This window comes from Cervus canadensis, chromosome X, assembly GCF_019320065.1.
Source record: "Cervus canadensis isolate Bull #8, Minnesota chromosome X, ASM1932006v1, whole genome shotgun sequence".
Classification (NCBI taxonomy): Eukaryota; Metazoa; Chordata; class Mammalia; order Artiodactyla; family Cervidae; genus Cervus; species Cervus canadensis.
The window spans coordinates 32,172,834-32,190,594 of NC_057419.1; the positions used below are offsets into that span (position 1 = coordinate 32,172,834).

General features: G+C 37.7%; 1 protein-coding gene across 2 annotated transcripts in view; it reads left to right on the forward strand.

The window, feature by feature from the left end:
- Positions 1 to 4,019: 4,019 nt before the first annotated feature.
- Positions 4,020 to 17,761, forward strand: part of MAGT1 (magnesium transporter 1) — a 47,052-nt gene continuing 33,310 nt past the window's right edge. Inside the window, exon 1 of one of the 2 annotated variants that reach the window (XM_043458745.1) lies at positions 4,020 to 4,303. In XM_043458745.1, the coding sequence (XP_043314680.1) occupies positions 4,202 to 4,303 (102 nt within the window). In that variant the 5' untranslated portion in view covers positions 4,020 to 4,201. The remainder of the gene's footprint in view (positions 4,304 to 17,761) is intronic. The other variant, XM_043458746.1, reaches the window with a different exon arrangement.

The following is a 17,761-nucleotide window of genomic DNA, read 5'->3' on the forward strand; positions in this document are numbered from 1 at the left end:
TGAGAGACTTTATTTTCTTGGGCTCCAAAATCACTGCAGATGGTTACTGCAGCCATGAAATTAAAAGACGCTTGCTCCTTGGAAGAAAAGCTATGACCAACTTAGACACAGCATACTAAAAAGCAGATTACTTTGCCAACAAAGGTCTATCTAGTCAAAGCTATGGTTTTTCCAGTAGTCATGTATGGATGTGAGAGTTGGACTATAAAGAAAGCTGAGTGCCAAAGAATTGATGCTTTTGAACTGTGGTGTTGGAGAAGACTCTTCAGAGTCCCTTGCAGTGCAAGGAGATCAAACCAGTCAATCCTAAAGGAAATCAGTTCTGAATATACATTGGAAGGACTGATGCTGAAGCTGAAACTCCAGTGCTTTGGCCACCTGATGTGAAAAACTGGCTCATTGGAAAAGACCCTGATGCTGGGAAAGCTTGAAGGCGGGAGGAGAAGGGGTCGACAGAGGATGAGATGGTTGGATGGCATCACTGACTCGATGGACATGAGTTTGAGCAAGCTTCAGGAGTTGGGATCAACAGGGAAGCCTGGTGTGCTGCAGTCCACTGGGTCACAAAGAGTTGGACACGACTGAGTGACTGAACTGACCTGAACTGATGATTTTTGCCTAAAAGAATTATTAGTATGAAAGTTGCAAAATGATGATTTTTCTAACTCTATCATTCCTTCCATATTTAACACCAGGTATTCTCTTGTAAGGAGAAATTTTATCTTCTACCCTATTTATTTGCTTCTTATCAGTGTGGATTCATGGATTCCAAAGGTTATAATCTATTGCTATCATCATTTGTTTCAAGGCTCAGTAGTCTCAGATGTAGTCAGTAGGATTTCCTTCTGACTTATATAAGACATATTGCTTAAAATTGCTTAATCTTGATACTGTACTCACTTCCTTCATATGTAAAATGGAGAGAATAAGCTTACCTATAGTAAGGCTTATATGTCTTTTTTTTTAAGCCTCCATCATTTTCTTTTTTGAGGATTTCTTTATTTTCTGACACAAGGCTTATCTTGTACTTTCTTTACCCCAGCACTGGAATATATTTTCCTAAGGAGCCTTGATTTCTTTTAGGGATGGCATTTATCAACCTACATCTGGCATTAGGTTTGCTCATTTGTATTGGAGTGTCATTGCTTCTAGTCATTTCAGTTAATAGAGCTAGAAATATATGTTATGAATGATAAATTTATGCAAATACTGCCAATTCCAGTCCAACCCCCAGAAATTCTTCTTCACTTTTCCTTATTTCATATTTGTATCTCCCTTCTTACACAGTGAGAACCCTAGCTCTCAACGTCAATGTTTTTACATATTACATTATATATATTTCCAGATTTGTTATATCACTACGAAAAACAAATCTACTTAGTAGAGTTTAAGATTTGCTTGCAGTTATTTTTTTTTCTTTAGACTAATAGTATATAGTCAAAGTAGTGTGTTCACAAATTATTCAGATTAGTTCTATTTTCTTTAGTGCAGTTGTTTTTCTTTTGAAATAGAGTTGTACTCTCTTTTTCCTGTTTTGTATTTAATTTCAGTTTTTTAACCCTTTCTTACTGATGTGATTTTTAAATGTTTATTTTTAATTGTGGTAAAATATACATGACATAAAATTTACCCTTTTAACCTTTTTAAAGGATACAGTTCAGTGGTATGAAGTACATTCAGATTGTTGTGTAACTATCACTACCATTCGTCTCCAGAACTTTTTTCATCTTGCAAAACCACATGATTTGCTCTTATATTTTATTTTAAAAACATTAACATTATTCCAAAAGTCAAAACTACAAACTGGTATACTTAGAGAATCGTCATTCCCTTCCTTAACTGTTCCACTCCATTTCCTCCAACTCCTGTAGGAAACCAATTTCATTAGTTTCTGATTTAAGCTTTCTGTGTTTTCTCTTGCGAAAATGGTTAAACATGTATATATTTTCTTATTTCATCTTCTATTTCATACACATGTAGCATAACATGTACATACTTTTGCATTGGGCTTTTTCGCTTTAACAATAGATCTTGAAAATCCATATCATTTACACAGTTCTTCCTCATTTCTTTTCCTTACAGTTGCGAAAAACTCCAAGGTATTTATGTTCTATAGTCATTCTCCTACATTTGAACATTTAAGTGGTTTTGAGAATATTTCAATTACAAATAGCGCTGAAATTAATAATTTTGTGCACATATATCTTCTTCTTATTGGAGCAGATCCCCAAAAGTGGGATTGCTGAATCAAAGGATAAATGTATTAGATATTGTTAAGTTATCCTCCATTTTGCATCGCTACCAGCAATGATTGAGGGTGCCTGTTTCCTCATAGACTCAATGACAGCACATATAGAACTTTGCCAAAATGATAGTTGAGATTTCTCTGTGTACTTAAAAACCTTAATTTTTTATTTGTTAAACTTACATGCAGTAAATTTCACTCTTTTTTTAGTGTAATAGTCTAAGTTCTGACAAATGCAAACAGTATGTAACCACTCCAACAATTAAGGAGAGAAAGGTTGCACCCTCACAAAAAATCTCCTTGTGTGGCCCTTTTGTAGTCAATCCCTCTCCCACCTCCAGTCCCTGATAGCTACTGATCTGTTCACTTCCTAGAATGTCACATAAATGGAATGATATGGCATGTCCAAGTGTTTTGTTTTTTTTTGTATTTTTCACATTATGAGTGTCTCTTAACGTTTTAATTTTTTTTCACCTCTCTATATCAAATGAAATCTCTTCAGAACCAGCTCTTTTCCTTTTCATGCCCATCTCTTTGTCTCTCCAGCTTAATGAAATTATTTTCCTCTGTGTGTGTGTATGTCCCACCAGGGCCTAAAAGAATGGTCATATGATATTCCAAAGCATGAAAATAAATCCAAATTACAAGCGATTGATTTTGTTGGTGGTTTTCCTCTTGAATATATTATTCTTCTTCAATAAAATCATTCCAGTTTTACAACTCACTATGATAAACAGAATTGGGACAAATAAATGGAAAGTTCTGCTATGTAGGATATTTGTTATTTTTTAGAAAAGGGATTTGGATATTTAAGACAACCGATTATGACACAAAAACTTTAAAAAGACCTAAGTGCTTTCTTACAACCTTAGTGTGGCATCCACCCCTCAAACTAATGACAAGTGAAAAAAAAAAAAAGCATTTGTTGTCTATAATCAAAATTTAACTCCTTGTTGGTGCCTGCCTCATACATCTAAAATATTGCCATGAATAAGCACTTTAGAAAATAACTTTTAACATCTGCTCTGTTCAGCACACGTGGCACTGTCTTAAAAAAAAAAATCTCCTTCAGCAATATTGTTTTTCCTTTCTTGCTTTTTTACCTTTTTTGGATTTGAAACACTTTGGAGGCCAAATGACGGGCTTGGGATTGGTGTCATCAATTATATGGCTGGGCAAAATTTTTCTAGACTAGTACATGAAACAGGTGGGTTTCTTTTTTTGAAATTAATTTAGTTTTTTCTTTATTTTTGACTAGGCTGAGTCTTTGTGTCTGCCTCTCTGGGCGGGGGTGGTGAAAGAGGCGGGGATGTCGGGCGCTTTCTCTGGTTGAGGGGAGCGGGGCTACTCTCTAATTGCGATGCCCTGTTTCTCATTATGGTGGCCTCTCTTGCTCTGGAGCACGGACTCTAGGGCCCGCTGGCTCAGTAGTTGTGGCCTGGGGCTTAGCTGCCCTCGCAGTATGTGGAATATTCCCAGACGGGGTAAGATCAAACCATGTCCCCTGGATTGGCAGGCGGATTCTTAACCACTGGACTACCAGTGAAGTCCGGTCGATTTCAAAGACTTCTAGAAGAAACTGAGGAGAAAAGATCCTCTTTTATCTCCAACACGGAAAAGCCGCAATGCTTCACAACTGCGCAGGCGCGTTTCAAGAGCCTACACCCGCCATCTTGACGTTTAATGAAAGGGGTGGTCCATCACCCTTAGCGGACCAATGTAAAACCTCCAGATTATCGTTTTTGTATTGGCTAACGGAGACCAATTAGAAGAGAGCCGTCTTTTAGCGGGCGTTTGGCAGTACAGCGTCGTGACGTTTTGTGAGGGGACTACCAACAGGGCTGAGCTGGGCCAATGAGAAGGGGAAAGGGGGCTGGTTTGCCTGTTCTCACGCCCAACCAACCCTCAGACCCAGCCCTAGGAAAGTTTCCCTTCTAGGCGGGAGAGAAGGCTAACATGGCAGCGCGTTGGTGGCGTTGGTATGTCTCTGCAATCATGGCGGTGGCACTGCTGCTCGTTTTCGGGGTTCCCTCAGCCTCTGCCCAGAGAAAGAAGGAGGTGAGGACGCTGTTTCCAGCAACATGGGCTTTTCCGAACGAGAGGGGCTTGAGAGAATCTGTTTTGTTCTTCCCAATCCCTTTCCCCGCCAGTTCTGTGTCTTTGGTGGCTTCAGTTCTGCCGTTTTTAGAATTGTGGGGTTCGCAAGAGAAGAAACCGTAACACTTTGTCTTCTGGGATTGTCGAGTCTGAGAGTGGGGCGGAGTAGGTGACAGCCTGGCTTCTGTAGGCCTGTGGATAAACAAAGCTACGAATTTTGACACTTCTTTGAATATGGGTCCCATCAGGTGGTGGAGGGAAGTTCGACTTTAGGTTCAAGGGGTAGAATATCTGACTCTGTTGTCAATAGATGTGACTTCATTTTAGACATGTAAGAACTATATATTATGTAGCATTTTCACTTCAGGAATGAGAGGATTAAACAGAAGAGCGGAGCTATGTCAAATTTTTTCATTGTCCAAAAAATTGAAAACAATTTCAGTTCAGTCGCTCAGTCCTGTCCGACTCTTTGTGACCCCATAGACTGCAGCATGCCAGGCTTCCCTGTCCATCACCAACTCCCGGAGCTTACTCAAACTCATGTTCATAGATTTGGTGATGCCATCCAACCATCTCATCCTTTGTTGTCCCCTTTTCCTCCTGCCTTCAATCTTTCCCAGCATCAGGATCTTTTCCACTGAGTCAGTTCTTCGCATCAGGTGGCAAAAGTATTGGAGTTTCAGCTTTAGCATCAGACCTTCCAATATTCAGGACTAATTTCTTTTAGGATGAACTGGTTGGATCTCCTTACCGTCCAAGGGACTCTCAAGAGTCTTCTCCAAAACCACAGTTCAAAAGCATCAATTTTTATGCGCTCAGCTTTCTTTACCGGAGTGAAGTTCTTAAGCCATTTTCAACCATTTACCAAATATCAAGCGCGCCAGCCATTGTTCTGGGAACTTAGTATACATAAGTGAACAAAACTAAGGTCCCTCCTTGTGGAATTTACTGGCTTTGACAAGTGGAGGAGATACAATGTTCTTTACTCACTGTTAAGCAATCCAAGGTGAGGATTTTTAACATTATTGGTTTGAAACATTTGTGACTTAGAGCTGTTTGCTCTTAAGAGCTTTACAAATTACTAGCAATTGTTTATGCACTCTAATTTTAGAAATGAGGAAACCTAAGGCCTAAGCTTACATGATTAACCGTTGAAGAACAAAGACTAAGATCTTTGGTTAGTCTTATGCTATTTCCTGTACATTTTATGCTTCCTTTTGTACACAATACCTGTGTGTGCGTGCCTGCTAAGTTGCTTTAGTCGTGTCCAACTCTTTGTGACCCCATGGACTGTAGCCCACCAGGCTCCTCTGTCCGTGGAATTCTCCAGGCAGGAATACTGGAGTGGGCTACCATGCCCTCCTCCAGGGGATCTTCCCCACCCAGGTATTGGACCCCTCATTTCACATGCACTTTTAAAATGCCATTTAATCGGCTCAGATGCTTGTCAACTTGAGCTGAATTTTAAAAGAACCTGCCTTCTCTGTTGCTGAATATTTGTCCTATGCCATAAAAAAGGTAGCATATTAAAACGAGTTACTTATTAGATTGGCAAAAAGTGAAGTTAAAAATATACAATATACAAAGTGTACAAAATGAGCAAGCTCCTATACTGGAGCTAGAAATCGATGGGCTTTTTAAGGAGGATTCCAAGCCATTTTTTACATGGAAAACAAAATGTAGAGCAATACATAGTTTTATATTCTGGAGACCTTTTATGTTAAAAAAAAAAACTACAAGTTATGTATACATAGAAAGAAAGCTTTGTAGGAATATAGAACAGTGGCTACTCTGGATAGTTGGGATTGTTCATTAGGGGAAGACTAACTTTTTACCTTGTATGCTGGTATTGTCTACATTTCTACAACCACTACTTACCCTTTTTAAGTAAAAAAGTGTAGATTAAAAAAAAAAAAGTGTAGATTTTTAATAACCAGTATTTCTACTAATTAAATTATTTATTCATTTAACCTCCCACTAAACTAGAAGCAGAAGAGCCTAGCAGGGGATAAAATACATTTAAAAGGGATCAGCAATGAATTGTGCACTTTAAAATTGTTAACATGGTAGGTTTTATGTTATGTGAATTTTATCTCAATAAAATTTTTTAAGGAATCAGATTCTAACTCTCCTCTCACCATGCCCACTGTTCAAGACTGTTATTGCTCTTGCAAATTTATTGCCATAACTGTCTAACTGATCATCCTTGAACTCATCCTTCATAGTGTTGCCAGAGATGCTAAGGAGAAAAACTGAAAACCAAAAGGTTAGAAAAATGTATTTTGCAAAGTACAAAAGAACTTATATAATCTGTTTCTTCGCAGACTCATCTCAATTCAAGCTCCTCCCTATACTGGCTGCAAGTCATGTGGGATCTTAGTTCCCTGGCCAGGGATTGAACCTGGGCCCCATGAGTGAAAGCACTGAATCCAAACCTATGGGCTGCCAGGGAATTCCCTGGAAAAGAGTGAATGCACAAAGCATACAGAAACATTAAAAAATGGTCTTAATAATGCTAGGATGGCAGATAGTTTTCCCTCTTTTCTCAGTTTTCAAAATACTGTGTAAAATTTTAAAGAGCATGTATGTTAATGTAATCCAAGTGATCTTTAGCCAGTTACTCTGAGTCTCATTTTCCTTATCAGTAGAATGGGAAAATGCCTATTTATTTTCATATTGTGAAAATTAAAGGAGATGGGGCCTGTAAAGTGCCTAATGTAATATCTGGCATGTAGAAGACATTAGATGAATATTAGAAAATAAAATAATATTGTGTTCCTCTGCAGTATACATTTTTAAAAATTTATTTGGCTGTGTTGGTCTTAGTTGTGGCCTGTGGGATCTCCATTGCGTTATGTGGGATCTTTCATTGAGGCAAATGGACTCTAGTTGTGGGAGCTGGCTCAGTAGTTGCGACGCATGGGGCCAGTTGCTCCACAGCATGTAGGATCTTAGTTCCCCAATCAGGGATCGAACCCACATCCCCTGCATTGCAGGTGTATTCTTAATCACTGAACCACCAGGGAAATCCCAATATGAAATATTTTTCAATTGATCTTTTTGTGTCAAGATTTTATGAAGAATATTCAGAAAATAAAATTATCTGCATATTTTGACAAGGCAGGCAATACTGAAAAAACTTCTGTATTCTCTGACATCGCTTTGAGAACTGATACATAAAAGTGTCACATGCACAAAATCCCAGCAATTACTTAGAAAATACCTTATTACCAAGAACCAAAGGCTCAATAGTATTGCAAAACAAGCAACTTGAGACATCCTCCAAAAATAAAACATCTAGTGGAATATTTTAGCCCTATCCAGGAAATGTGTAAACCGAGAATGGAGCAGATAGCATTTAAGGATTACAAATACTGTCTTCTCTGTTCACTGCCTTTCTCCTTCAGTCATTATCTGCCAAATATGTTTCCAGATCTGTTCAGTCTCACTCTTAATTTAAGGATAGAATTGGAAATTTATTCCTTAACCAGGAGTTTTTTAAACTAACATTTGTAGACTAGTGGATTATTAGGAAAGCTAAAAATCAAGAATTTTTATGAGTAAACCCTGATGGTCTAGAACACAGATACAATGAAGTAAGTTTTGAGTGAAAAGGATGTGCATATTAGAGGAATTCAGACCAGTGATGCTTAGCTTTATTCTGAAATTTAAAAGTAATCTTAATGGCAGGATCAGAATTTAAATGATAGTGAATTCTTATATGCCATCTTTGATAAGTGATATTCAGTGATATGAGAATTTGTGATTGTTAAAGCTTAATCTTCTTTGCTAGAGCTAATTGAGATATTATGCAAGGAAGTGGAATAAAATTAAACTGTTGTCACTGCAATTTCTTATACTTCTAAAAGTTTCATTATACTTGATTATTACTAACAGGATTAGAGGTATTAATTGACTTCTTGTTGGTGGGATTATTTTGTGGCCATACTAATTTACACATTTCAAGAGGAGAGAAAGACTTTAAGCTTACTTAACTTTGTTGGTATTATATTTTGGTTGTGAATATTATCACTTTTCTGTTTATTTGAGTACTTGAAAGTAATGTACTCCAAGAAGGGGAGAAACAAATCTAATGTTTTTTCATAGTAAACTTTTGTTTTGAATAAATAGATCCAGTGCAAATTTTAAAACTGGATGGATATATTTTCTCAAATGTTTTTTTAAAACAATTAGTGGGAAAAGTATTTGAAATAGAGTTGGTTCCAAATCAATTACTACTTTGAGTTGCTGAGTTCGGTTGATAAATCTCTTACCTTCATGTACTATCATTCTTGGAAAGTGAGTTTCTTACTAATGACTCTAAAGTATTAAATAGTAAGTAGAAGGACCTGAAGGGCCCAGGTGACATTTTAACTGTTTATGTTTTAAATATATATATATGTGTGTGTGTGTGTATTTCTTTTTTTTTTTTTTTGCTGTACTGAGTCTTTGTTGCTGCCTGGACTTTTTCTCAAGCTGTGGAGAGTGGGGGATACTCTCTAGTTGTGCGTGTGGGCTTGTCATTGCAGTGGCTTCGCATTACAGAGCACAGGCTCTAGGGTGCACAGGCTTCAGTAGTTGTGGCAAGTGGACTCAGTAGTTACAGCTCCTGGACTCTAGAGCACAAGCTCAATAACTGTGGTGCACAGGCTTAGGTGCTTCCTGGCATGTGGGATCTTCCCCAACCAGAGATCAAACCCGTGCCGCCTGCATTGGCAGGATGGATTCTTTACCACTGAGCCACCAGGAAAGCCCCTTAACCATTTACTTTTGATTCTTATGACTTTGAAAGATAAAGGAATATCTAGAGAGTGATTAGTGGGACTTAATGTAGAGGCTATAGGAAAACGAAATTTTTGTTTCTGAGCCATAGCTTTCAGTAACAAACAAAGGGCTCTTAACAATGGATGAGAGGGACCCCTAAGGAAGAAGTTTCTTCATTACTAGAGATTTACTCCAATGAAGAAAACTTTTAACTCAAATATTAAAAAAAGAGATATTCTTTTATAAAATCAAAAAAGATGAGAGGAGTAGTAAAAGAAGTGTCTAGGAATTATTAAGGCATTATATGTGTTATATTTGAGTTATCTTGACTATATCACATTCTTCAATCATTTCAGAAACATCATGTGGAGGTTTATTTTTAGGAATGGTGTATTTTTTCCTATTGTTTATAACTTAAATTGCTTAATGCTTGTTTAATTTGTGTATATAATTGCATAAAAATTATATAACATGGGATCATTGCTCATAAGAATTTTTTTAAATATAAATTTATTTATATTTAGTAAATAAATGTAAATCCATGACTGATTCATGTCAGTGTATGGCAAAAAAAAAAAGTCATTCCAAAGCAGTAAAGATTGTAAAGAGCAGGAAAAAAATAAATAAAACAAAACAAAAAAAAAATAAAAAATAAAAAATAAATTTATTTATTTTAATTGGAGGCTAATTACTTTACAATATTGTAGTGGTTTTGCCATACATTGACATGAATCTGCCACGGGTGTACATGTGTTCCCCATCCTGAACCCCCCTCCCACCTCCCTCCCCATCCCCTCCCTCCGGGTCATCCCAGTGCACCAGCCCTGAGCACCCTGTCTCATGCATTGAACCTGGACTGGCGATTCATTTCACATATGATAATATACATGTTTCAATGCCATTCTCCCAAATCATCCCACCCTCGCCCTCTCCCACAGAGTCCAAAACACTGTTCTATACATCTGTGTCTCTTTTGCTGCCTAGCATATAGGGTTATCATTACCATCTTTCTAAATTCCATATATATGCGTTAGTATACTGTATCACTCTGTATAATAGGCTCCAGTTTCATCCACCTCATTAGAATTGATTCAAATGTATTCTTTTTAATGGCTGAGTAATATTCCACTGTGTATATGTACCACAGCTTTCTTATCCATTTGTCTGCTGATGGACATCTAGGTTGCTTCCATGTCCTGACTGTTATAAACAGTGCTACGATGAACATTGGGGTACACGTGTCTCTTTCAATTCTGGTTTCCTTGGTGTGTATTCCCAGCAGTGGGATTGCTGGGTCATATGGCAGTTCTATTTCCAGTTTTTTAAGAAATCTCCACACTGTTCTCCATAGTGGCTTACTAGTTTGCATTCCCACCAACAGTGTAAGAGGGTTCCCTTTTCTCCACACCCTACCAGCATTTATTGCTTGTAGACTTTTGGATAGCAGCCATTCTGACTACCTCATTGTGGTTTTGATTTGCATTTCTCTGATAATGAGTGATGTTGAGCATCTTTTCATGTGTTTGTTAGCCATCTGTATGTCGTCTTTGGAGAAATGTCTGTTTAGTTCTTTGGCCCATTTTTTGATTGGGTCATTTATTTTTCTGGAATTGGGCTGCAGGAGTTGCTGGTATATTTTTGAGATTAATTCTTTGTCAGTTGCTTCGTTTGCTATTATTTTGTCCAATTCTGAAGGCTGTCTTTTCACCTTGCTTATAGTTTCCTTTGTTGTGCAAAAGCTTTTAAGTTTATTAAGTCCCATTTGTTTATTTTTGCTTTTATTTCCAATATTCTGGGAGGTGGGTCATAGAGGATCCTGCTGTGATTTATGTCGGAGAGTGTTTTGCCTATGTTTTCCTCTAGGAGTTTTATAGTTTCTGGTCTTATGTTTAGATCTTTAATCCATTTGGGGTTTATTTTTGTGTATGGTGTTAGAACGTGTTCTAGTTTCATTCTTTTACAAGTGGTTGACCAGTTTTCCCAGCACCACTTGTTAAAGAGATTGTCTTCTCTCCATTGTATATTCTTGCCTCCTATGTCAAAGATAAGGTGTCCATAGGTGTGTGGATTTATCTCTGGGCTTTCTATTTTGTTCCACTGATCTATATTTCTTTCTTTGTGCCAGTACCATACTGTCTTGATGAATTGCTCATAAGAATTAAAATGTAGAACAGCAGTACTGAAACTTCAATGTGTACAGAATCACTTTGGGTACATGTTAAAACTCCATATTCTTGGAATCCACCAGAAGCTAAAGAACCACCCCCTCCCCCAGAAAGAAAAGGAGAAATCACAGCCTTAATTAAAGACTTAAAGGCATCAGAGATGGTAAGTGATGTACTATCTCAGCCCTTAATGCCAGTTAAAAAAAAAGACTAATAGGAACTGAAGTCTTATAGCAGCTTATTACCAGCTGATTGCAGTTGTTGCTCCCAGACATTGTGACTGCAGGTAAATCCATTACACAGTCTGATGACAGTTGGTATACAGTCTTAGACATCACTAACACCTTCTTGTGCCATCTTACTGACATGTGAGGATCAAGGTCCGTTCATATTCAGGTAGCAAGGCCTCCTGTATATGTTTATAGTCTCCCCTGGGAGTACCAAAGCTCTCCTGCCATTTGCTACTAGTTGGTGAGTCAGGGTTTAGCATAACTTCCTCTCCCCTTCCATGTTTATTTATTTATTTATTTTTCCCTTCCATGTTTAAAGCATTCACTATATGGGTGATGCCTTGTTGGCAAATAAAAGCCTCAGTGTCAATGATTGATGGTAGTGCTGTCTTACCACAGAAGTAGCCAGGAGCAGTAACTGATAAACCCGACAAAATTCAGGGGCCTGCTCACCAAGCAGTTTCTTAGAACTAAGTGAATGGATTTATAACACTCAATTCCTATTGGGTTCATGGAAAAACATCTGTGTTTTTGGCCCACCAAACCAGACAGGAAACTCAGCACATTACAGACATATGTCTTATTCAGGCATGCTGCTAGGTCTTTTATATCAGCTAACCTGCTAATCAGCATCCTTTGAGTGGGGCTTATGTAGATCTACTGAATCAGATTTACTGGAGGATGAAACCTAGAAGTCTGCACTTTTAATAGGCTCCTTTACACTAGCCACACTTTGAGAAACACAGGCCTAGGAAGTTTATTATCTGTCGTGCTAAGGGCTTGCTCCAGGAAGTTTTTACTTACTTTTATTACCAAATCTTTCTTTTACGTTGTGTTCTGATCAGTAATTAATAAAAATATTTTTGAATACATAATAAAATTATAAAAGCTTGAGTTGAGCTGTTAAAATCCTTTTCAGTTTAGAACAATGTTTCTCAATGAGGGAGTGGAGAATTTTACTTCCCAAGGATTACCTGGCAATGTCTGGAGACATTTTTGGTTGGTGGCAGCTGGTGATGGTACAGGCATCTAACAGGTAGAGGTCAGGGATGCTGCTTAATAAGCAATGTGCCAGACAGCTCCCCACAACAAAGAATTACCTGGTCCAACATGTTAGTAATGCTGCTATTGCTTGATTTAGAATGATCTGTTTGAATCCTAGCTTTGTGTCTTACTAACTGTGACACTTTGTTCAAGTTACTTAACCTCTCTGATCTTGTTTACTCAACATTTAAATGAAATAAAAGTAGAGTATTTAACCTCATTGTGTTGTTGTAAGGATTTGTGAGCCCATGGACTGTAGCCCGCCAGGCTCCTCCGTCCATGGAATTCACCAGGCAATACTGGAGTGGTGGGTAGCCATTTCCTTCTCCAGGGGATCTTCCCAACCCAGGGATGGAATCTGGGTCTCCTGCATTGCAGGCAGATTCTTTACTTGTCTGAGCCACCAGGGAACCCTCCCATTGAATTGAATATTCGTTCTGTAAGGAGAGAAGTTGCTGCCTGACACATACATGGAAGGCATTCCAAATAGTAGCTTCTATTTTCTCAATAAAACCCATTCAAGATAGGCTTACCTTAAGACATATTAAATTTTTAAAGGTTAGATCTTTGTGAATAAGGATTATAACTTTTAATTATCATGCTCCAAGCTATGTTTATGTGCTTTTTTTGTAGAAGTTTAAAACTAGTTCATATTTTGTTGTGATCTGTCTTCAGTTCATTTTTCAAAAATGAACTCAGAAAGTAATTAATTGCCTCTGTATTAAGCAGTGCTTTGAGGTGATAATCCCATTTTGTTGTTGTTGTTGTTGTTCAGTCGATGAGTTATGTCTGACTCTTTGGGAACCTACGGACTGCAGCATGCCAGGCTCCTCTGTCCTCCACTATCTCCCGGAGTTTGCTCAAATTAATGTCTATTGAGTTGGTGATGCTATCTAACCATCTTATCCTCTGTTGCCCTCTTTTCCTTTTGACTTCAGTCTTTCCCAGCATCAGGGTTTCTTCCAGTGAGTCAGCTCTTTGCATCAGTTGGCAAAAGTATTGGGAGTTTCAGCTTTGGCACCAGTCCTTCCAATGAATATTGAGGACTGATTTCCTTTAGGATTGACTGGTTTGATCTCCTTGCAATCCAAGGGACTCTCAAGAGTCTTCCCCAGCACCACAGTTCAAAAGCATCAATTCTTTGGCACTCAGCCTTCTTTACAGACCAACTCTCACAACCATACATGACTACTGGGAAAAAAACATAGCTTTGACCAGATGGACCTTTGTTGGAAAAGTGATGTCTCTGCTTCTTAATACTGTCTAGGTTTTTTGTAACCTTCTTTCTAAGGAGCAAGCATCTTTTAATTTCATGGTGGCAGTCACCATCTGCAGTGATTTGAGAGCCAAAGAAAATAAAATCTGTCACTGCCTCCACTTTTCCCCTTCTATTTGCCATGAAGTGATGGGGCCAGTTGCCATGATCTTAATTTTTTAATGTTGAGTTTCAATCCAGCTTTTTCACTCTTCTTTTACCCTCAAGAGGCTCTTTAGCTCCTCTTTGCTTTCTGCCATTAGGGTGGTATCATCTGCATATCTGAGGTTGTTGACATTTCTTCTGGCAGTCTTGATTACAGCTTGTGATTAATCTAGTCCAGCATTTGGCATGATGTACTCTGCATATAAGTTAAATAAGCAGGGTGACAATATACAGCCTTGACAAACTCCTTTTTCAATTTTGAAATAGTCGGTTTTTCCATGTCTGGTTCTAACTGTTGCTTCTTGACCGGCATACAGGTTTCTCAGGAGACAGGTAAAGTGGTCTGGTATTCCTATCTCTTGAAGAATTTTCCACAGTTTGTTATGATATGATCCATACAGTCAAAGGCTTTAGTGTAGTCAGTGAAGCGGAACTAGATGTTTTTCTGGAATTCCTTTGCTTTCTCTATGATCCAACGAATGTTGGCAATTTGATCTCTGGTTCCTCTGCCTTTTTTAAACCTAACTTATACATCTGGAAGTTCTCAGTTCACCTACTGTTGAAGCCTAGCTTGAATGATTTTGAGTATTACCTTGCTAGCATGTGAAATGAGTACAATTGTATGCTAGTTGGAACATCCTTTGGCATTGTCCTTCTTTGGGATTAGAATGGAAACTGAACTTTTCTAGTCCTGTGACCACTGCTGAGTTTCCCAAATTTGCTGACATATTGAGTGCAGCACTTTGACAGGATCATCTTTTAGGATTTGAAATAGCTCAGCTGGAATTCCATCACCTCCACTAGCTTTGTTTGTACAAATGCTTCCTAAGGCCCACTTGACTTCACACTCCAGGTTATCCATCTCTAGGTGAGTGACCACACCATCGTGGTTATCTGGGTCATTAAGACCTTTCTTGTGTAGTTCTTCAGAGTTTTGAAGTGTTTGTAATTCCTTTGAACTAATCTCTTCTACTTGGTAAATTACTTAGGGATTGTAAAGCCAGATATCTGGTCTCTCCAGTCTGTTAATAAACAGAAAGAGGAATATCACAAAATTTTACACAGACCTATTTGAGACTTTGTTTAAGAAGACTCCACCTGTTTATTGCTAATTCAAAGCACATTTTTTTTATTGGAATGGTCATGTATTTATATGACTGAATAGAGATAGACAGACTATATGAAACTATATCTGCTGTTGCTTTACTTTTTCTTTTCTAAAATAGCTCCAAATAGAATCTGTAGTTAAAGATAATAAAATAGCCAAATTATGTTTCAATTTGCTGGTAACTGTCAAATTTAATTTGAAATATAAAGAAATTGATGACTGCTTTAGAATATTGAATGCATATTTTTAAACTGTGAACTAACATTGTTCTCTCAGCTAAGAGTATCATTAATTCTGTATCAAATAACAATTCATTTGTTTTGAAAAACTGAGTTTAATCTATGCAGCCTTATTTTAAATCAAATATCCTGTTCTTGACAATTTTTTGTAACTAATTCTATTGTTGAGCTAGACTCCACCACTTGTTCCTTATCCTGTCTGCCTTCTGTTTCACTCTCTTCCACTGTCTTTACCACCAACCTGTTTCCTTTTTTTAAAAAATTGAAGTATAGTCGATTTACAATGTTGTGTTAGTTTTAGGTGTACAGCACAGTGATTCAGTTTTATATATATATATATATATATATATATATATACAGTATTCTTTTTCAGATTATTTTCCCTTGTAGGTTATTACAAAATATTAAGGATAGTTCCTTGTGCTACAGAGTAGGTCCTTGTTGGTTATCTATTTTATACTATGTGTATGTTAATCTCAAATTCCTAATTTATCCCTCCCTCACAGCCTGTTTCCTTAGTATCATTCATTGTTCCACAAGTCTTGTTAATTATTTGTTATACCAGTCTTTTGAGAGTGTATCTGTTTCTCTGTGGGCTTGTTAAAGACTATATTCATTTTTCCACATGTGACATATTCATTTTGTGACTCCTACTGGAATTATCTTTTATCTGCTAAAAAACTATTTTCATTAAAATTTATTTATTTATTTTTTACTGCACTGGGTCTTCTCTAGTTGTGACAAGTGGGGACTGCTCTCTCGTTGTGGTATACAGGCTTCTCATTGCAGTGACTTCTCTTGTGGAGCATGAACTCTAGGGTGCACAGTTTTCACTAGTTGTGGTACATGGGTTTGCCCCATGGCATATGGAATCTTCCTGGACCAGGGGTCAAATCGAACGTGTGTCCCCTGCATTGGCAGGCAAATTTTTAACCACTGGACCATCAGGGAAGTCCCAGCTGCAAAACTATCTTTCTATGCTATCTTTCTCTATTGTTGATAAAAGTGTACTCAGGAAATAAATATTTTTTTCAGTATTGGTTGAATTCAGACATGCTTTATTTTTTTTAACAACTTAATTTTTTATTTCCCAAAATATCATGAATAGATTCCTAATCCAGTAATTATAGACATAAATTATCGTATTTTTTTCATTTATTTTTATTAGTTGGAGGCTAATTACTTTACAATATTGTAGTGGTTTTTGTCATACATTGACATGAATCAGCCATGGATTTACATGTATTCCCCATCCCGATCCCCCCTCCCACCTACCTCTCCACCCGATTCCTCTGGGTCTTCCCAGTGCACCATACGATAACCCTATATGCAAAACAGAAAAAGAGACACAGATGTACAGAACAGACATGCTTTAAAGGTCAGTCAGTTCAGTTGCTCAGTCTTGTGAGCAGTTGTGACCCCGATTCTTTGTCACCCCATGGACTGCAGCACACCAGGCTTTGCTCTCCATCACCAGCTCCTGGAGCTTTCTCAAACTCATGTCCATCAAGTCAGTGATGCCATCCAACCATCTCATTCTCTGTCGTCCCCCTCTCCTCCTGCCTTCAATCTTTTCCAGCATCAGGGTCTTTTCTGATGAGTCAGTTCTTCCCATCAGGTGGCCAAAGCATTGGAGCTTCAGCTTCAGCATCCATCCTTCCAGTGAATATTCAGGACTGATTTACTTTAGGATGGACTGGTTTGATCTCCTTGCAGCCCAAGGGACTCTCAAGAGTCTTCTCCAACACCACAGTTCAAAACCATCAATTCTTCAGCACTCAGCTTTTTTACGGTCTAACTCTCACATCCATACATGACAACTCAAAAAACCATAGCTTTGACTAGATGGACCTCTGTCAGCACAGTAATGTCTCTGCTTTTTAATATACTGAAGAGACTTAGCATGCATACAGTGACGTCTGTCTTTCAAAGAGTGCTGTTTCTCTATTAGATTCCTGATCTACTTTCAGATGAAAAGGCACATCCTAACGTCTGTTCCTTGATGATTGAGTTTAATGGGAAGGAATTGTTTTTACAGTTTGAATGCCAGTGCCCTCACCAAAGTTTAGTGTAAATAATGGGAAATGTAATTGGTCAGATGCTTCTGAATAGTGAACCACTCCACAATTTACCAACCATTAACAAACATACCCCTGTCTTGTAAAGAAGAACAAAACCATGAATTAGCATTAACCCTGCACTGAGATTCTTGTCTTCTGCACTTCTTTTTTTATCTTTTCCCTTCTTACTACTTTTGCAAAGTATGAACATAAAGGTAGAGGTGAGAGGAATGATAAATGAATATGATTGCATTTATTTCCAACTGAAATTCTCATTGACTAACCATGCTTCTTTTCCATTGCCTCATGATGACTAACTTATAAAAAGAAACAAGCAAAATTTAGCTCTTTCTTTGTATAGACATACATTTTCATTTCTCTGAGATGTA